Source organism: Emys orbicularis, chromosome 1, assembly GCF_028017835.1.
Source record: "Emys orbicularis isolate rEmyOrb1 chromosome 1, rEmyOrb1.hap1, whole genome shotgun sequence".
Lineage (NCBI taxonomy): Eukaryota > Metazoa > Chordata > Testudines > Emydidae > Emys > Emys orbicularis.
Window position 1 is genome coordinate 106,437,644 of NC_088683.1, and position 22,455 is coordinate 106,460,098.

Sequence of the window (22,455 nt, forward strand, 5' to 3'; positions counted from 1 at the left end):
AGAGTTTACTCTCTCCGCCTGTGTCAGGAGTGATGCAGAGCTGTGCTGCTCAGGAGGAACTCTGGAAAGGAACTGTGACTCAGAGACCCCCTTTCAAAGTTATTACTCAGAGGAGCTCCTGTTTTATGCCAGGGGACATGATGCATCAGATCCTTACCAGACACAACATCCTAGGGAAATGTATGGTGCAGCCAGAAATTGAACCCAGTTCTCCTGAGTCTCTATCCAATGCCTGAACCACAATGCCCTCCATCCTTAGATGAATGACTGATTAAGAATGGTTTTTAAGGCTTCAAGTTTTGTCTCTTTAAAAAAGAAAAATAGAAGTGTACCTTGCTATGACGCTCAAATGTCTCCTTCAGCTGAAGGTGTTTGCCTGCTTTACTGGCCAGGTCCATCCATTTACCTTTGAACCACTTTACAGTTGGCTTTCGAAGAAGATCTTTGGCTTCTACTTTGGCTATAAATGTAATATTTTCTCCTTTAAAAAAAGAAAAAAAATAATAATTCAGTCATTACTGAAAATGTGGTTGCCTGTCACATTTGTACAAGTTTCTTTATAGAAAGATATGAGTCCGAGCCCAGGTTTACAATGCAGTGTAGCTATACCGTTAGAAAGAGACTTGACAGGGAGGTTGTATGGCAACCCCAAATGGCTGCCTGAAAGACCAGTATTGATGAACTTCAGAGAGGGACATGTCTAGTTCCTATTTCTCCAGTCCCTAGTTTTGTTTATGCTCTACAGATCCCCACAAAATCCTTTCTTCTAGTTAGAGACTGAGAAAGTGTAAGAGCATATGAACAACAATCTCTGAAACTCTCCCACTGTGTCAGCTGTTGTACAGCTAAGAGTAGTACAGGTGATCACCTATCCTCTCCAAGTGACCACAACTTCCAGCTTTCACCCTGACTAAATTATTAGATCTAAATTTGGTCCTGGTATTAACCAATTGAATATTCTCTTCACAGACCGGCCAAATTTGTTCTTCAAAGAGGAGTGTGCGGTTCCCACTGAAGTTAATGGGAGTTGCATGTGCCTGAAGGCAGAATTTAAACGTTATGTGAAATGCACCTCTTGTCAGACTTTATCTGTATCATAAAACCCCCAATATTTAATTTGTTTCTAGCCACTTACCAACATTCACTGAACCACCCTGTGGTTTTTCAATAAATAAAGTGGATCTCTCGGAATTGTCATGCTTCTCTGGTTCTTCTGGAGTTCCATCTCCAAGAGACCATACTAATATGCAGAGAGAGGGAGAAATATCATTTGTCTGAGCATGGTTCACTCCCACCAAAGTACACTTACCTGAGTTCATTAATCTCTCTAACCCTTTAGGCATCCTCAGTGGTATGTAAGTCTTCCGTTCCCTTACTCCCAGTGACACCCACTGTCAGGGTCGGGGCTGTCACATGCTCTACAGTTCCTATAGAAATATCATCTATGTGATGATGGAAAATGGAACTACTCGGGAAAGGAATTTGGGCAGATGGACGGTATAAGTGTCTTTTGTAACTTGGACTGCAATAATGTTCAGCCACGAGTGCTTTATAGGTATAGTCCACGAAAGTGCTTTGTAGAAACAGACACCACGGATCAAAGGTCCAAAGACACAGCCAGTCTTAGGCACAAGCAGGATAAGTGTGACCACTTGGTGCATGATTTTTGTGGATCTCCCTCAATCCTGCACTCGCTCAGCAACTCATGCAAACTAATCTTTCCCCTTTGCCAGTGAGATAATGATGGGAAGAGGCTCACTGTTCAATCCCAATCTCTCCCTTCCGTGATAGAACCAGTGAGGCAGCAACTTGTAGCCTGATTTCCAACCCCACCACCACTGCCACCAGCCTCCGCCTACATGTACCCTCCCGAAAGTTTGGGTCCAGCAAATCCCCAGACCAGCCCTGTGCATAGATTGATGTTTATAGGTGACTAACTAGCCAGACACAAATGATTAAGTCACACACTCAGGTACAGATCCTTCTCCTGTTGAAGTCAAGGGGAGTTCTGAGCCAAAAGTGGGTGGCAATGCTGAGAAAGGATGTATGTACTGAGTCTGCAGAATATCTCCCTCTCTGACAACTCCTTCAGAGCCCTGGCAGGAATCAAAGTTGACTTCCAGTGGAAAACCCCATGGAGAGCAATAAAGAAAACATTTGTGGGCCACAGGCTCTCCTCCTACAGACTGGGTAAAACATGTGTCCCATATTCTGAATTAGAATGTGTGCAGTAAGAATGATATATACTCTCCTTTAGACTGAGGAGTGTGGGCTAGTGCAGAGTGGGGGAAATGAATGTAGCTAGTAAAATTAGGGCCACCCAGGCATATATGTCAGAAAGTACAATCTGTGCAGAAGAACATGAATACTGGTCTATCCCCACAACAGGCCATTTCTTTGCTCTCTTTGGATCAGAAATGCCTCCTTATTGTTCTTGAATGGAAAAAAAAACATGATACTGTGTGATTTGGGTCAGTGTGTTCAAAGGCCATCGGTCTCTGATCTTACAATTAACAAACAGGCACAACAAATTGCAATATAATTCATATTTTGTTATGCCTTGTTGCTAATATAAAAAGTTCCTTTTCATGTACAGTACCTGTTGTAAAAGATCACGGCAGATGTCAGCATGGTTTTTACACTGTATAAAGGATTATTACAGAAGGAATCATGCTGGCTGGTGAAAGTTAACATTGCACAGATATGTAACATTAACTACATTGGCCACCTGTGGAAAAAGGTAACCAAATGTTTTTGTTTTATTAAAAGCTATAACACATTCCAGGAGGTACAGGAATACTAAATAACTCCACTTCTAGGATGATTAAAAGAACTAGGCTTTTAACTTTGTCTCTTAGTGCACTCAATGTGCGGGAGTATCCAGTTCTACTGCACATGTAATTGTGTTATTGCTCACATGTAAACACACATATACACATGCACATACAGACACAAATGTATAGGGAGAGATGTATCTATCTATATGCTGTATATATAGTATACTGGTACACATACAAAAACACAACATAAATACAAATTGGAAAGGGTCACTAGTGAAAATTCTTTATATAGCTGTGTCTGGTACTGGAATTTTTAGTGTGAAACCAGCTGCAATCCTAATAAACCACAATGTGATTCTGAAAAAAAATGTTATAAAAGTTTCTATATGCAAGAAGATCACATAAAGTCATCATGTGTTTGGTTTTTATTAAAAAGATTCACAGATTTCAGCTATTCCAGGTAAATAACTGGGGTTGAAGTCCCATCTGCACATTTCATTTAAGAGAGATGTCTATTTCTAAATTTCCAAGTAGATTTTCCCGAGTAACCCCTTTTCTTTGACATTTAAAATCAACTGAAAAGTTAAGATTTAATGGGATATGAATGACTGTAATATAAAATAAAGGTACATTAGTGCCAAGAAATAATTAATTAATAATAATTGCACTATGTTAGAGTTGGAATGTTTCTATTTTTTTTTCAGGAGGTCTCACCTGAATCTTTTCTCTCCACTGACCGAGTAGTCCCATCTGAAAGGAAAGAGTAACCTGGATGATCCCAGTTTAGAGATCACAGTGTAATTGACCTTAGAGTTTACTGGTTCTTTAAAAAAAAAATTGACTGTACACAAGTAGCAGAGGTAGAACAGAAATTTAGGAGCATAATCATGTGGAGATGTCTCAATACAGGAATATGAAAAGTGTATAACTGAGTCTAAACCTCAATTATCTTTCTTCCGTTTCTGTATTCAACACAGGAAGACGTAATTAACATAGTGTGCATCTCTGTGCAAGGCTTCCTTTCCAAAGGTTCACATTTTAGAAGGATGCAACAAGGCCAATACTTTCCTCAAAATTCTGGGTAGTTCAAGATAATAGAAAACATTTCAGTCCATTATTCATCCTAAAGGACAGTATCTTGAAGTTTAACAATATAATGACTCAGGTTGAAAAAAAAAATCCAGAGAAATAATGGAAAAGAAATGTTGAGGGTTCTTTTTAGGAGTGGTTAAAATAATAGTTTTATTTTTAGAATTAAGGGCCAGATCCTCAGCTGGTACATATCAGTGTAACTCCACTGATTTCAGCTGAAGATCTGGCCCCTGTAATATTTCATTTTCAAGGGGTTTGTGTAAAAGTTGATAATTTCTTAAGGGAACTAAAATAATTCACAGCATTTCTTACTTTAATAAATTGATGTGAATCATTAGGCATTCCATCATTGGGTTTCATTAAGGGTTTGCACTCCTTTTTAAGCAAATTAACATAAAACATGGTTGGAAAGCATGTGTGTGGGCAGGATGAGGTTTCAGCAACACCCCAAAGTTGGTGGCACTAGGACCTTACACAGCATCTTTTACTGCTGCTTTCATTCAGTGGTTGTGGTTTGAAGCCCTTTTATTTGTCAGCTGACTGGTGGTCAGCACTGAAAAATTAAAGCCACCTGACTTCTGATTGACTGGTAGAGCAGTGGCATCAGTAAACAGCCCAAGTAAGGTGACATCCAATCAGGTGGCGATAACTAGTTTTAAATCATAAGGATTTAGTTTAATTATAATTCTGAAATTTGGGTTCAGGTTTAACCTTAAAAATGCAGTCTGTATTCCTCCAGATGAATGCATACAGAGTCTGACCTTCAGAGCAGCTGAGCATTTCACCTGCTATGAAATAGTGAAGTCTCACTTAAGTCCTTATAAGAAGATACAAGTGGGATTTCAGTGCTGTAAAAGCCTTGTACTGGCCCACTGCATGGGGAGGTGAATTTCAACTAAAGTATCTGAAGAAGTTTCTGTGTTGATGGAAATTATGCTTAAGTGCAAACTACAGAATCAGGACCTATTTTTTTCTAGTCTAGTTTTTTCTAAGGAGGAAGGAAAAAAGCACTGTAATAATCCTAACCTGCTTGTGGCGTATTAACTGAAGCACTGTCATCTTCATCTGTAAAAAGAAATATGAATAAAAAAACTATACAAGGAAAAAGAGAGCACTGTAGATTATCCTTTTTAGTACAAACAAACGAAAATGTGAAACCTGCAAAATAAAAGGGGGGGGGAAATCATGATAGTTGGAAACACTCGTAATGGAAACTTCAAACTGATGAATAAAGCGTTGAGTAATTCAGTAGCTGAAATGGTAAACCTTAATGCTCCAGGCAAGTAAAATAAATAAATAAACAAATAAATAAATAAAATAATGGGATGTGAACTGTGATCTATTATTAAAATATGGATTTATATGAGAGTTTTTTAAGTGATTCTGTTTGTTAGAGATGTAATCCACAGTGAATACAAAAGACCAAAAAATGAAATCAAGGTCAACCACATATCTGACCTTCTGAAGAGGATGTCGATTCGCTGACGTTCATGTCTGCAAGTAAAATGCGTACCACATATACATTCAACATAACTAAACCATTTCAGACACGCAAAACATACCACAATTTAAAAAACCACCACTATACACACAGTTAGTAACTCCTGCATTAGAAGATTAATCCAAAATGAAGGGACTAAGCAACTCAGTTTTTTCCATATACAGGTAACACTTCAAGTACTGAATCATTATCAGTTCACTTGGTTTTCATTTGATAAACATTGAATAATGGCCCCACTCTTTGGTATTAATACTTCATTTCCTAAGAATTATAATCTATTTTAGCAATTGTACTGTTATTTTAAAATGTTAACTCATATACTATGCCCTGAATATTATTATTAACATTAATATTTTAATGGCACTTTCATACTTTTCCAGGTTTTATTATTATTAATTATTATTATTGGTTTTATTATTATTAATAATAATAATAATAAAACCTGGAAAAGTATGAAAGTGCCATTAAAATATTGATGTTAAGGTCTAGTGACAATATTCATGATTCTGAGGAGACCCTAGTGGCAAGATAAAAGGCACTTTCTACAACAGTACAGTATTTTTCGTTAGCTAATAACTGTATTTGAATTTTAGCTGTTGAATAGAACACACACAGAGCTCAGTCTCTGGTGAAAATAGACCATAAGTATTAGTGTTTTAAATGGGTTTTAGTAGAAAAATATAATTTTTACCTGTGTACTTGTTGAGAGGCTAGAACAAACTAGATATAATTATGGCTTCAAGATATACAGACATACAGTAGAACCTCAGAGTTATAAACACCAGAGTTACGAACTGACCAGTCAACCACACAGCTCATTTGGAACTGGAAGTACGCAATCAGGCAGCAGCAGAGACGACAAAAAAGTAAAAAAGGCAAATACAGTACAGTACTATTTTAAATGTAAACTACTAAAAAAAGGGAAAGCAACATTTTTCATCTGTACAGTAAAGTTTCAAAGCTGTATTAAGTCAATGTTCATTTGTAAATTTTTGAAAGAACTATAATGTTTTGTTCAGAGTTACGAACATTTCAGAGTTACAAACAACCTCCATTCCCAAGGTGTTTGTAACTCTGAGGTTCTACTGTACCTATAAATGTTAACTAAAATGTGCATCTTCAACTTTATAAACTTTATTTTATTTAACTTTATAAAGTTAAATAAAATTTGCATCTTTTTCTAAATTGGCCTAATATAACAACCTGTTTCCTCCTCTTCAGGAACTACTATAAATGGTTTTTATGGTAACTAACAGCTCATATAACTACATAGCATGGCACTTTAATGAAGGTATATAAATGTGACTTTTCTGTTATAGGGAAATATTAAAGCAGTCTCATTTAATTTTGTAAAGAGATTCACTAAACTAACAGAGCTACAGAAAGCAAATGATGCAATATATTTCCCAATAAAACACTGATAACTTGGATGAAAGGTTGCTGAAGTAATTAATATAACTCTTCCACAAAAAAGATAATACAGGATCAACAGCAGAACAACTTCAAACATTACAAAGAGTGGGAATGAACATGAAAGGTAATACATATTGCCTTCACATTCAGTTTCTGACAGCATTCACATGTGAAAATGTGACTACCTTAACTTTGACCAGTGACCACATTAACTTTGACCCACAAGTCATACTCATGCATACATACTCTTTCAATGGTACACATACATTAGCAATGCCTATTTACATATATAATCCTTGATCTTCTACAGCTAGATTGTACCTTTAGGCACAGTCCTGTGTAATGGGGTGGTCTGTAGCTGTGTAGCTCCCGGAGGAGCCCTAAAGGGCTTAGAATTGGTTCTGGGGTAAATAATTTGTTACGGTCAACATGTTGGGGGTGAGGCAAAGATATTAACTTTCAGACCCCTCCTCACCCACTTGCTTCATAGGATGATTGAACACTGGTCAGGCGGAACCTGCTTTCCCTACTGTGCCAGGAGCCAAGATGCATGGAGGTTGCTCAGAGGTGGGTGAGTGTGGTCTTACTCTTTCCCCCTTACATCCTGTGCACACAAGAGAGGGCGTTCCACAATCTGCCCCTTAATTCTTAAGGTTTTTTTAAAATAGTAATATTGCAGTTCTGTATTTTACTGAAAAATTATAATTATTACTTTAGCAACCTTAATGTTAAGTTAATAAAGGTTTCCATGTTGATATTTTCTTCTTTTTTAAAATTGGATTGGCACAGATAATTTTGTGTGCCATATGTATTACATTTTCTGTGGTGCTGGGTTCCTCATGGCTTCCACGGTGTGCAAATGGGATAGCAGAAAAGCTGTGCAGCTCCCAAGATGTACAGGAGGGGAGTCCCACTACAGATCTAAGAACACCCATTCTTTACACCTTAGGAGGTGTGCTTCTGGAGAAGATGTATACACTAAGCTATATTGGAGCACCTACCCTGCTTCTGCGGCACCTGGAGCTCTACTGGGGAGCCACATCCTCTCTAACAACTTATTTTCACCTGTGCCTCTGTGGAAAAGGCTCATATATAACATTCCTGAAACTGTTTAGATCTATATCTCTAGAAAGTTTGAACTGTTACAACTTAATAATTTCTAAACAAGAATGCTTCACAAAAACAACAACTCTAAACTATTTTTTTAAAAGTCATTCAGTCTCCTAACTATTGAAGGAATTCACATCAGACTTCCCCCAAAATTCAACCTACACATAGAGTGATTTTAGTTCTGTTCCATATATTCTCATGTCTAACAAACAAATTTATGCTCTACTTTAACTGAAAACTGAACACTATTTTAAATCTAGAGTCACTATTGTCACTTTTGTGAAAGAGCAGAAAAGGTTAACTGAGTAGAGCGCAGATACAAAACAGCACCCTTAACATACATGATACTTTTGTTTATTGTAGGCATGGAAACACTTGACTTCTGAGTTGTGCAGGAAGTTTGGTAATGTAAGCAAGTTATTTGGATATTTGCTGCTACAGATTAGGCAAGCAAAGAATAGGTATTGCAATCTGAGAAAGCTAAAGACCCATACATATAGCAGGCCAAAATTTCCTCTCAGTCATACCCAGGTAACCTCAGGTACTTTTGCTTAGGTTAATGGAGAGCTATATTTTACCCGGTCTGTGTTATAGAGGAAACACTTTTTGACCTTAACATGATTTAAGAATAATAATATGAACAGAACTATATTTAAAGATGTTAGCTTTCACAAATAGGAAGGGAGTAAAGCGAGATGAAATAGATGAGAATGTGCATTCTTACACTAACACAATATATGAAAGTCATAAAGCACTTGGATAATTATATATATTGCATATACTGATTATCTGTAACACTTAGTGGGGATAAAATAAATTATAGATCTATTAATAAATTAGATATTATGAGGGAGTTGAGGATATTCTTACAATCTTAGGTATTCAAATTAATGTACATCAATTAACATAAATTTACTATAAAGTCACAAAGAAACTGGGCTCAATTCTCTTCTCACTTTTACCAGGATAAACCTAGAATAACTCCAATTAAACTCACTGAGTCAATCTAGATTTACACTGGTGTAACTGAGAGCACAATTTAGTCCTAACAATGACCAAGATTTTCAAAACTCTGTGCCTAAAATCAAGCTTATTAAATACATTGTTTGGCTTTTCAAAGTGCTGAGGACTCAGCAGCTCCCATTAAACTGTACAGGAACTGTTAGGTACTTAAGGTGCTGGGCAGCCAAGTGAAAGAATTGAAGTTTTAGTAGACAGATGAAAGGCTTAGTGAAACCTAAAGAAAATACAGGGATGAAACATGCAGACATTTTAGTAGATGGCTGGATGGAACCTAGAGAAAGCACATCAGTGAAATACGCAGAAGTTTATTAGTAGACTCCTGAATGGCTGGATGGTACCTAAAGAAAGGAATAAGCAAACTGTTTTTAGATTGAGAAAATCATGATAACAATACTTTGTGTAAAAGATGATGCTAAATTTAAAAAGAAAAAAGAAAAAAATGGAAAATGGGATCAGTATAAGATGACATGGCGATAAGTTTGGTGGAACTTCTGCTGATTCACTTCTTGTTCTGCAAATAAAATGAATACTTAGTAGCTACATCTGAGTTCTGAATTTTCCAGTTACACAACTCAGATGTCTATGAAAGTGGCAAAATTATACAGGAGCAGGCAAATTTTCTTTTCACTGCTCTGAACTAATCATTTCCAGTGAAAAGCCTAGAAAGAGAACAAAGAATTTTTCACATGGTGTGACCCATTTTCTCAACTCTACTAGACCTACTAATAATGTAATAGGTAGACAAATGTTTTACCATGGACAGACAGTAACTACCAACAAGTAACAGAATAGTAGAGCAGACACACAAGTAGGTATACTTTTTCTGCCTAACTGCTGGCTCTATGCCACAAAAATCATCTGGAACTTGTGAAGAACATGGCCTAGGTTTTCTTGCTTGGCTGTAGGATTCATGTACAACCTGATCTCTCTGCAGACAGACAACTTCCCATGTACCGGGGAGGGTGGCTAATATGAACTATCATGAATATCTTAGAATTTGTTTGATCTGCAAAGCATCCATGTATTATGCTATCTAGATGTGAAACCCTTCACCATCCCACATAATTCAGAGAAGACCCAAAACTGCCACCTGCAAAGTTATGGAAGCAGTTTTTAGCTCCATCCTGGACTCAGTAGTACAAAAGCCAGTTGTTGGCTGGCTCTCTCCCTGTTCCTTGTTGGTAAACAGCCCTTTAAAATATATTTTTCTAATATAACATGACTTTCAGCAAATGGAGAAGAGAGAGGCCTTTTCTTCTGATATTCAGGAACTATGCTTGTTATTATAAAGAATACCATATACAAAATTCTTCATAACAGATGAGCATGAGAGTCTTAAAGACTCTCTTCCCTTATGCACAACGGAATCCTAGCCCTGGATTGGGGTTCACAGGAGCTGGGGTTCAGACTGCAATGTAAATAATAATAAATTTAATTAATAATTTCAGCTAACTCATTCAGCATGCTCTGAGTCTTACTGACAATGACTTCTGTGCTGCTATATAAAGGAACAGCTCCACTAGACCATGATGGATGAGAAGAGAATCTTTTCTACTTATCAGTACCACAATCCTTCTGACATTTCACTATTCAGTTTCTTATTGGAACTCTTACTTTAGCGGTTGTTGCTAGTTGAAATATGATTAAAATGGAAACACCTCAACTTTTACTTTGTGTAGTAGAATCTCAAACAATTTTTTAAATTTAAAAACCATTCCAAGCACTAGAAGTAAATGGCTCAGCCCCATGAAAAACTCCTACCCTCCAGCAAATCTCTTTATTCTTTGCTAGTGTGAAGCTTCAAAAACCGCAAGACAGATTGTATAAAAAAGATAGTACAGTAGTGTTCGATGAGATACTTACCAAGGTGTCTTTTTAATTCAGCAAAATATAGACTTGTAGAGTTAGAGGGGAAGATATTATAGATGTTCAATTCAGGAGCAAAATGTTTTTCCCAGGTCAAAATTCAAGCAGTCATAACCAACAACTGCTAGACTACTATAAGGCAAAAATCTTCATTTCTGTTTCTACCTATTTGGAGTGCAAAATGCTCCTGAATAAAACTGTTGCCAAGAATGATAGATTTAAGTCCTTCCCAAAATATTTTTGTGACAAAATAGAAGCACTATTGGAAGACAGTTAGCAGCATGCACTGACGCTAAGTTCAGCATGTTTATTCTGCCAGTGATATTTGGTTCATTCATTCTCAACATTGGCATTCAGATTTTCTTGACACAAATGGCCATGCACTGTGCCACATCTTTTTCAAATTAATCTGTAAACAAGTCTTAGATGCCACATCACATCTAGTCTTTTTAAAAGGCAAATCTATAAGCTCCCAGCTAGGTGAGATCAAAGTCAGAGTAGATATTCAAGGCCTGTTCCAAATAATGAAAAAATGTTGGGTCAACTATAAACAGACCTTAGTCTGATTGAGATTTTTTTTTTATCAGCATCAGAAACCTCATACTTGAATCAATAAACTATACTGTCCATTTCAAAGTGAACTGATGAGCTGTTCAAGTAGAGAATACAGAATAATGCACAGTATGTGCCATATTTGATCTTTCTTTTCATACAAAAGGGTAGAATTTGACCCAATCCCACCAAATGTGTGCTCCTAAATGGAAGTGTTGCCAATTGAGGGCCAGATTCTAATTTCAGCTAAGCAGCAGGAATAGCTTTGTATCTTGAAAACGTAGCTGTTTGTTGGATCCATGTATAATTATGTGTATGTTTGTGTGTGTTCACAGCAGATGATTTTTCAAGTAAGGCAGTAACACAGAACATGTATTGGGGTTTACCACTGGGCCCTAAATGAAGAAAAATTAATGAAGTGAGACGATTCCTTTACAGAAGAACATGTGGAAGTTAGATGACTTAGTTGACCAGATGTCTGATGAAAATGTACAGCATGAAATACCAAGGTTCTAAGGTAGAATAGAAACAGCCTTGGATGATAAAATGAGATTGCCCACCTCATGCAAGAGCTACTGGTATGCACTGATCTGAATTTTGTTGAATTCTGTCAATGTCACCATTCATGCTCATTTGAAGATGGCTTTCTGCTCATGCAAATCATTTGAAATCTGATCCAGGAAGATGGACCATTTTATCTAACTAATCATGGTTACAACACAGTATAGCTCAACAAAGGCTAGTGAGTTTCATACTTGTTTATGGAACTTTTGAAGGAAACACATAAACAGCATAATTTCCTTGTGCTCAATGAGTCATGCAGAAAAAAAATCCCGGAAGCTTCAAACCACACTACTGTAATATAATGCACCAAAATTCTGAAAAAAGCTCAAACAATCTAGCATCATTACAGCATTTATGGATGCTTTGCCTGCTTCCAGCTTTTGGTATATGACTGTCCACTCACCTTTAGCCTGTTCGGTTCCATCCTCTTTTGGTTTCTTTTGTTCTGTGTAGGAAGTACAAGTACATTTTTGAGAGAATCTTAAAGTAAAAAGAAAAACTTACACAGCATTATAAAGAATACAGCAAAGCTTTAGGTCATGTAAATGTGTAAACCCCACTCCACCCCCACAAAAAGGCTATTTCTTAGGGTTATTGGTAATTGTATAATGTGTAGCTATAATTCACCACACCAAATGTTACATATTAGAATAATATACATGCATTTTGTGTTTGATATGTTATCGGATTATGTACTATTGAAGAGGATTGTTGCGGCCTCCCTCACAGGAAGCAAAGTGACACCTTCTTTGAAAGCAGCAATTGTTAGACCCTTGTTCTCTTGGGAACTGTTCTGAAGCCCACTGTTGCCAATTGAAAGACTCCAATTGATGTCAATGGGCTTTGGATCAGGCATTCGATACTGTCATATTCTGATAGTACCTAAATGCCTCAGATCTCCTGGGCCCCAGTCAATTTGTTTTTAGGTTGGTGTACAGTACAGACAGATAGCGCTGGAGATATGGTCTGACATCTCTTCCTGGGGAGGGTTTAAGATCAAATAGCCATACTGATTCTTTTAGGCTATCTGCTTTCATTACTGTTGGCAATGAGGTGCTATTGTAGATCATAGCAGGAATAGATAGGGTCACTCCTGAGTGACTCATCTTTTCTGCCTGAGACAACCCAGAGGTTAGTTTTTGTAAATTCTTAATTGCCAAAAGGGTTCTCTATTCCAGGGTTTTGCTGGATTCTATTTTGTTAACTATCTTGTTCAATTTGTTTATGGGGCCATTTGGAGGTGTTGCAAGGATGTATGGGTTGTAGTGTCTTCAGTACACAGAGGACACTCAACTCTATTTCCCATCAAATCTGACCTCCTCACTGTGGTTGAATGACTTACATAGTGCCCAACAGAGTATGGTGGTTGGATGAGAGTTAACTAGCTGATGTGCAGTCCAAGATGGGACTAGAAACTAGAATTGATCCAATAATAAACCAAACAAATACATGGGGTATATAGTTATACCACTTTATGAGTGTTAATGTAGTTCAGGTGAGCATGCAGATCAAACCATAAGTGCTTGGGCCTTCTACGGTTCACGTTCTCACAAGAGAAAAGGGGCTAGCTATGTTCAAATCTTCATATTTATCTGAAGCCTTAGAATCATAGAATCATAGAATATCAGGGTTGGAAGGGACCTCAGGAGGTCATCTAGTCCAACCCCCTGCTCAAAGCAGGACCAATTCCCAACTAAATCATCCCAGCCAGGGCTTTGTCAAGCCGGGCCTTAAAAACCTCCAAGGAAGGAGACTCCACCACCTCCCTAGGTAACGCATTCCAGTGCTTCACCACCCTCCTAGTGAAATAGTGTTTCCTAATATCCAACCTAGACCTCCCCCACTGCAACTTGAGACCATTGCTCCTTGTTCTGTCATCTGCCACCATTGAGAACAGCCGAGTTCCATCCTCTTTGGAACCCCCCTTCAGGTAGTTGAAGGCTGCTATCAAATCCCCCCTCATTCTTCTCTTCTGGAGACTAAACAATCCCAGTTCCCTCAGCCTCTCCTCATAAGTCATGCGCTCCAGACCCCTAATCATTTTTGTTGCCCTCCGCTGGACTCTTTCCAATTTTTCCACATCCTTCTTGCAGTGTGGGGCCTAAAACTGGACACAGTACTCCAGATGAGGCCTCACCAATGTCGAATAAAGGGGAACGATCACGTCCCTCGATCCCTTATTCAGTAAGGGTTTGATTCTGACACCCTTATCCACACTGAGTAGTACATTCAATGGGAAATGAATGGGACTTTTTGTTTAGAAACAACATGAATGTGGGTAACATAATCAAGTCCCCAAATTTTATCATCCCTTTACAATGACTGTGTCCAGAAAGATATTTTCAGTCTCATATTTATCAGCTCTCTTCTAAACAACATCAAGCTTGAGAAATTAGCAATTCTTAGGCAAACCTATATGAATGGTAAGTGAAGACAACACCTTACTAAATCAAGCTCACTTCCTATTGTTCAGCAGCTGTTTATTTACAGTCAGACAATAAAAATAGACACCACAGTATTGTAGCACAGTCCAGACTCACGCAATTCTGTTTATGCTACAGACCAAATCAGGTAACTAAGGCAATTCCTTTACTAACCTGCAGGTGGCGTGGTTTCTGCAGGTGGCAAAATTTCTGCTTCAGTTTCATTCTCTGAAAATAAAGAAAGGAAAAAGCTGAATTTGAAGTAAAAAACATATTTTTCATACATTTCATTGTATAATTGTTGAAACCAGAAACATTCAGGGTTAGTTTAAGGCTTCAAACCAAACCTCAAAAATCAGCTTCTATTTTGATACATATTGCAAAACATCTTTCCTATTCCCTATGTCATTCATAATTTCTCTGTATTGTGTCTTCATAATGACACCAGTTATTCTAGAGATTTATATTTAAATGGTTTTTATTTTGTACAAAAAAGGACAGAAATTATAACAGGGCCCATTTGGTACTACACAGAATCTCGTTAGCAGTTCTATACACTTTTTCTACAACTAATATCACCAGTAGCCTTAAGAACATAAGAATGATCATGCTGGGTCAAACCAATGGTCCATCTAGCCCAGTATCCTGTCTTGTGACAGTGGCCAATGTCAGGTGCTCCAGAGGGAATGAATAGAACAGGTAATTATCAAGGAGTGATCCATTGCCTGTTGTCCACTTCCAGCTTCTGGCGGTCAGAGGCTAGGAACACTCAGAGCATGGGGTTACATCCCTGACTATCTTAGCTAATAGCCATTGATGGACCTATCCTCCATGAACTTACCTAATTTTTATAGTTTTGGCCTTCAGAACATTCGCAGGCAAAGAGTTCCACGGGTTGACTGTGTGTTGTGTGAAATACTTCCCATTGTTTTAAACCTGCTGCCTATTAATTTCATTGGGTGACCCCTGGCTGTTGTGCTATGTGAAGGAGTAAATAACATTTCTTTATTCACTTTCTCCACACCATTCATAATTTTAATAGACCTCTATGATATCCTCCCATAGTTGCCTCTTTTCCAAGCTGGAAACTGCTAGTCTTTTTAATCTCTCCTTATACGGAAGCTGTTCCATACCCCTAATCATTTTTGTTGCCCTTCTCTGTACCTTTCCAATTCCAATATATCTTTTTTGAGATGTGGTGACCAGAACTGCACCCAGTAATCAAGGTGTGGGCAGGGCTGTCCCTACCCATATGCAAAGTACGCATCTGCGTAGGGCACCAGGAAATTTGGGGCACCACAGTTCCTGGTGCCCTGCGCAGCTGCAATCTGCTCCAGCCCCTGCCCCATCTCTTCCCCATGGCCCCTGCTCTGCCCCAGCCCCGCCCCTGTCCGCCCCAGTCCCGCCCCCACTCCCCTGAGGGCTGCAGCAGGGGTTGGGTTCCTGCACCCACCAGCGGCGGGAAGTGCAGCGACCTGACCCCAGCCACGCCACCGGTGAGTGCTGGGGAGCGGTTCCCTCCTGCGCCCCAAGCCAGCCCCCCCCCCCACGGGGGGGCTGCATAGGCCCCAAAATAGCTAGGGACGGCCCTGGGTGTGGGCATACCATAGTGGCATTATGAAACTTTCTGTCTTATTATTAAGGCTGCAAGTCTTTCACGGAAGTCACGGACGTCATGGATTCTGTGACTTTCTGGGACCTCTGTGACTTCTGCAGCTGCAGCAGCTGCTGCGGCTGACCCCAGGGCTCCCCGAGCAGCTGGGGTGGCCTTGGGGTCAGCAGCGGTCTGGGAGCAGCAGCAGCACCCCAGGCTGCCCCCACCAGGAGTGGAGGCGCGGGGCCCCGGGCTTCCCCGTCCCCAGCACCTAAGATTTAATTAGGGGTATTTATTTTTAGTAAAAGTCACAGACATGTCAGTGGCCGTGACTTTTTGGTTATTGCCTGTGACCTGTCTGTGACTTTTACAAAAAATACTCATGACTAAATCATAGCCTTACTGATTAACTATCCCTTTCCTAATGGTACCTAACATTCTGTTAGCTTTTTTGACTGCCTCTGCACATAGAGCGGATATTTTCAGAGAACTATCCACAATGATTTCAAGATCTCTTTCTTGAGTGGTAACAGCTAATTTAGATCCCATCATTTTGTATATATGGCTGGGATTATACTTTCCAATGTGCACTCCTTTGCATTTATCAGCATTGAATTTCATCTGCCATTTTGTTGCCCATTCATCTATTTTAGTGAGATCCCTTTGTAACTCTTCACAGTCTGCTTTGGACTTAACTATCTTGAGTAATTTTGTATCATCTGCCACCTCACTGTTTACCCCTTTTTCCAGATCATTTATGAATATGTCGAATGGCCTTGGTCCCACTACATATCCCTGGGGGACACCACTATTTATCTCTCTTAATTCTGAAAACTGACCATTTATTCCTACCCTTTGTTTCCTGTCTTTTAACCAGTTACTGATCCATGGGAGGACTTTCTCTCTTATCCCATGACAGCTTACTTTGCTTAAGAGCCTTTGGTGAGGGATCTCTTCAAAAGCTTTCTGAAAGTCCAGATACACTATATCCACTGGATCACCCTTGTCCACATGCTTGTTGACCTTCTCAAAGAATTCTAGTAGATTGGTGAGGCATGATTTCCCTTTACAAAAACCATGTTGACTCTTCCGCAACAAATCATGTTCATCTATGTGTCTGATAATTCTGTTCTTTACTAGCCTTAAATATATAGATTTGACCTACTGCTTCTTTTAATTATGGATCAAATTACACTAGTTTTTGTGGTTCGACTTCCTATCTGCATAACTCAGCATAGTAAATAAATGGCTACCACATGCTATACTAATATTTATAACCCATATTTTTTTCAAAATAGATTTTAAGTGCTTTGGGACAGGGACCATATCTACTTGTGTGTTTGTATAACACCTTGTCCAGTGGGACCCTGACTGAGGAATTCGGGCAGTACTGCAATAGAAGGGCCTTATTCAGGAAAGCAAGCCATTTCAGAACAGCAGTTAAGCATGCCCCCTAGATGTCCCATTGAAGTAAAAATTCATTCTGAGGTTTGGTGTGAGTTCTTCAAGTCAATGGAACTTAAGCACACCTGGTCCTCAATATGGATGCTTTCTTGAATCAGGGCCTAAACCACCATCATCATCATGATGCTTTTGTCAGGTGCTTTTCCCCCTTTTTTAATATAGCAAAGATATCCCATGTTCCAGCAAAATTTCCTTCAACTGGAGGAATATGGAATATGAGCTTTGATAGTGAGCTGCAATCAATATGCTAGCTAGTAATACATAAATATCTGAAGCACTTTAAACTGACATAGTGGAGGAACACTCCTGGCAACACTAGTACCACTGTTAGTCCTGGTCTACACTACAGGATTAGGTCGAATTTAGCCACATTAGGTCGATTTTATAATGAATGTGTCTACACAAGCAACCCCGTTCCCTTGACCTAAAGGGCTCTTAAAATCGACTTCTGTACCCCTCCCGGGCAAGGGGAGTAGCGCTAAAATCAACATTGCTGGGTCGAATTTGGGGTAGTGGACGCAAATTGATGTTATTGGCCTCCGGGAGCTATCCCAGAGTGCTCCAATGTGACCGCTCTGGACAGCACTTTCAACTCCGATGCACTAGCCAGGTACACAGGAAAAGCCCCGGGAACTTTTGAATTTCATTTCCTGTTTGGTCAGCATGGCGAACTCAGCAGCACAGGTGACCATGCAGTCCCCCGGAATCGCAAACGAGCTCCAGCATGGAGCGAACAGGAGACACTGGATCTGATTGCTGTATGGGGAGAAGAATCTGTGCAGGCAGAACTCCGATCAAAAAGAAGAAATCCTAATATATATGCCAAAATTGCACAGGGCATGATGGACAGAGGCTACAACAGGGACACACAGCAGTGCCGCATGAAAGTCAAGGAGCACAGGCAAGCCTACCAAAAGACAAAGGAGGCAAATGGTCACTCTGGATCAGAGCCCCATACATGCCGCTTCTATGATCAGCTGCATGGCATTCTAGGGGGGGACCCTACCACTACCCCACAACTGTCTGTGGACACCTGCAAGGGGGGAGTCTCACGCAACACGGAGGAGGATTTTGTGGATGAGGAGGAGGAGAATGCGCAGCAGGCAAGCGGTGAATCCGTTCTCCCCGGCAGCCAGGACCTTTTCATCACCCTGGAGCCAATACCCTCAAGGCGGAATCCCCGACCCTGAAGCTGGAGAAGGCACCTCTGGTGAGTGCACATTTGTAACTACAGTACAGGGTTTAAAAGCAATAGTGTTTAATGTTTGATTTGCCCTGAAGACTTGGGATGCATTCACGACCAGTACAGCTACTGGAAAAGTCTGTTAATGTGTCTGGGGATGGAGTGGGAATCCTCCAGGGACATCTCCATGAAGCTCTCCTGGAGGTACTTTGAAAGCCTTTGCAGAAGGTTTCTGGGGGGGGGGGCTGCCTTATTTCATCCTCCTCGGTAGGACACTTTACCACGCCAAGCCAGTAGCAAATAGTCTGGAATCATTGCAGCACAAAGCATGGCAGCGAATGGTCCTGGGTTTTGGTTGCATTCAAGCAACATTCGGTCTAGATCTTTCTGTGTTAGCCTCAGGAGAGTGATATCATTCATGGTCACCTGGTTGAAATAAGGGAATTTTTGTAAGGGAACAGTAAAAAGTCCCCATTCATGCTGGGCTGTTTGCGCTTGGCTAAAAGGGATCATCCCTGAGAATAGCCACGCGGCGGAGGGAGGGGTGAAGGGATCATCCCAAATAGCCACACGGAGGGGTGGGGGGAGATGTGTGCTGCACATCCATCCGAAAACCACAGCCCCTCCTTTTAAATGGCAAACCCAACCGGCATTGCTTGCTATGGGAAAGGAGGGCGCTGCAGTTTGAAAACATTCCCACATGTTATGAAGGCATTAGAATCCAAACCCACGTACCCTTTGGCTTACCATGGCTGCCTGGAAACCGAATTCTGTTGCCCAGCCATGTGTGATGTGTGCCGGCAGGCCCTCAATATAAAAGGCAAAATGCGACCTTGTACCTAAAGCACATGTGCTGTCTGCTATGAATTGCTTGATTCGCTGTGAAAGAGTCTCCCTTTTGTTCTCAGAAATGTATCATCTTAAATTTTACTCTCCCTTTTTATCCCCCCGCAGGTGCACATGTTTCTATGCTCCCCCTATCATCTCCATCCCTGAGGTTATCGCAGATTAGAAGGTGAAAAAAACGCACTCGCGATGACATGTTTTCCGAGCCCATGTAGTCCTCCTGCACTGATAGGGCACAGCTGAATGCATGGAGGCATTCAGTGGCAGAGTCCAGGAAAGCATTAAGTGAGCGCGATGAGAAGAGGCTGGATGCAATGCTGCTGAGGCTAATGGGGAAGCAAACGGACATGCTCAGGTGTCTGGTGGAGCTGCAGGAAAGCCAACAAGAGCACAGACCACCACTGCATCCACTGTACAACCGCCTGCCCTCCTCCCCAAGTTCCATATCCTCCTCACCCAGACACCCAAGAACGCGGGGGGGGGGGAAGGGGGAGGCTCCGGGCACCCAGCCACTCCACTCCAGAGGATGGCCCAAGCAACAGAAGGCTGTCATTCAAACAGTTTTGATTTGTAGTGTGGCTACAATAAGCAATGTGGCCTTGTCCTTCCCTCCTCCCATCCTCCCACACCCCACCCTACCCCACCCGGGCTACCTTATCAGTTGTCTCCCTTTTTTTTAAATTAATAAAGAAAGAATGCATGGTTTCAAAACAATTGTGACTTTATCTCCTTTGCCAGCTGTAATCGAAGGTGGGAGGTTGGCTTACAGAGAATTAAAATCAACAACGAGGGCGGGTTTGCATCAAGGAGAAACACACACAGCTGTCACACTGTAGCCTGGCCAGTCATGAAACTGGATTTCAAAGCCTCTCTGATGCACAGCGCGCCTACCTGTGCTCTTCTAATTACCCTGGCGTCTGGCTGTTCAAAATTGGCAGCCAGGCAATTTGCCTCAACCTCCCTTGCCATAAATGTCTCCCCCTTAGTTTCACAGATATTATGGAGCACACAGCAAGCAGTAATAACAATGGGAATATTGGTTGTGCTGAGGTCTAACCTAGTCATCAAACAACGCCAGCAAGCTTTTAAACGTCCAAAGGCACATTCTACCACCATTCTCCACTTGCTCAGCCTATAGTTGAACTGCTCCTTACTGCTGTCCAGGCTGCCTGTGTATGGCTTCGTGAGCCATGGGAGCAAGGGGTAGGCTGGGTCTCCTAGGATAACTATTGGGATTTCAACATCCCCAACAGTAATTTTCTGGTCTGGGAAGTAAGTCCCTTCTTGCAGCTGCTCAAACAGCCCAGAGTTCCTAAAGATGAGAGCGTCATGCACCTTTCCCGGCCATCCCACATTGATGTCGGTGAAATGTCCCTGGTGATCCACCAGTGCTTGCAGCACCACTGAGAACTACCCCTTGCGATTTATGTACTGGTTGGCAAGGTGGTCCGGTGCCAAGATAGGGATATGCGTTCTGTCTATCGCCCCACCACAGTTAGGGAACCCCATTGCAGCAAAGCCATCCACTATGACCTGCACATTTCCCAGAGTCACTACCCTTGATAGCAGAACGTCAGTGATTGCATTGGCTATTTGAATCACAGCAGTCCCCATAGTAGATTTGCCCACTCCAAATTGATTTCTGACTGACTGGTAGCTTCCACAGGGCTATCGCCACTCGCTTCTCAACTGTCAGTGCTGCTCTCATCTTGGTATTCTGGCGCTTCAGGGCAGGGGAAAGCAACTCACAGAGTTCCAGGAAAGTGGCCTTACGCATGCAAAAGTTTCGCAGCCACTGGGAATCATCCCATACCTGCAACACTATGCGGTCCCACCAGTCTGTGCTTGTTTGCCGGGCCCAGAATCAGAGTTCCACTATATCAACCAGCCCCACTGCCGCCATGATGTCCCAATTGCCAGAACCCATGCTTTCAGGAACCTCTGTGTCCATGTCCTCCTCACAATCGTCCTCGTGCTGCCATCTCTTAGCCAGGTTCTGCACATACTGCACTATAATGCGCGGGGTGTTTACAATGCTCGCAACAGCAGCGGTGAGCTGAGTGGGCTCCATGTTTGCCATGCTATGGTGTCTGCATGGGTAATCCAGGAAAAAAGGCGCAAAATGATTGTCTGCAGTTGCTTTCACAGAGGGAGGGAGGTAGGGAGGGGAGACTGATGACATGTACCCAAAACCACCCGCGACAATGTTTTTGCCCCATCAGGCATTGGGAGCTTAACCCAGAATTCCAATGGGCAGCAGAAACTGTGGGAACTGTGGGATAGCTTCCCACAGTCCACCGCTCCATGAGTCGATGCTAGCCACGGTAGTGAGGACACACTCCGCCGACTTAATGCGCTTAGTGGGGACATACACAATCGACTGTATAAAATCGATTTCTAAAAATCGACTTCTATAAAATTGACCTAATTTCGTAGTGTAAACATACCCAAAGTGTTATTGTTTTAGGGTGAAATTCTTCTCTCAGCGCCATGTAGTGGATCTTGATTCTGATATGCCATTCTCCCAACATGATCAGATTTTCCATTAGTGTTTGTGGAAGTTCTGTGCAAGTAGAAAGCACAAAATATCAGAATAAAGATCCACCATCTGGATTTTAGGGGAGAAATTTGCTCTTATTCCTTTCCTGCATTGCCTAAAATAATTTTATCTTAAAGTATCCCTGTCACATATGCTGAAACACACCTATTTTCCAACACCTTTCTGTGCCACGTGCCCACTTTTTACACTATTGGATGTAATGTAAGACTGGTAAATAGGCTTGATAGAATTTGACATTTAAAAAAATAATTTTGACATTTTAAAGCAATTTTTAAATTTTTTTATCGATTTAAAGTTTCACAGTTGTGGGAAATTAAGAGGGGGTCAGACAACAGCAGAGGTCAGACAATAATTATTTAATGAAAGTAGATGCTGAGATTCAAAAAGTTAAAGCTTTATAACTATTAAAAGACAAATTGTCAATATCACATACAAAATATACAAAATAAATATCCTTAAATCAAATGCTAATAAGCTCCCAGGC

The 22,455-nt window shown here is 40.7% G+C and overlaps 1 protein-coding gene across 1 annotated transcript in view; it reads right to left on the reverse strand.

The window, feature by feature from the left end:
• Nucleotides 1–21,482, reverse strand: part of MYBPC1 (myosin binding protein C1) — an 87,315-nt gene extending 65,833 nt beyond the window's left edge. Inside the window, exons 1-8 of the mRNA XM_065406269.1 lie at nucleotides 21,335–21,482; nucleotides 14,499–14,552; nucleotides 12,305–12,346; nucleotides 5,331–5,366; nucleotides 4,899–4,937; nucleotides 3,495–3,530; nucleotides 1,136–1,240; nucleotides 333–481 (exon numbers count right to left, since the gene is read on the reverse strand). Of these exons, the coding sequence (XP_065262341.1) occupies nucleotides 333–481; nucleotides 1,136–1,240; nucleotides 3,495–3,530; nucleotides 4,899–4,937; nucleotides 5,331–5,366; nucleotides 12,305–12,346; nucleotides 14,499–14,552; nucleotides 21,335–21,482 (609 nt within the window). The remainder of the gene's footprint in view (nucleotides 1–332; nucleotides 482–1,135; nucleotides 1,241–3,494; nucleotides 3,531–4,898; nucleotides 4,938–5,330; nucleotides 5,367–12,304; nucleotides 12,347–14,498; nucleotides 14,553–21,334) is intronic.
• Nucleotides 21,483–22,455: the final 973 nt, after the last annotated feature.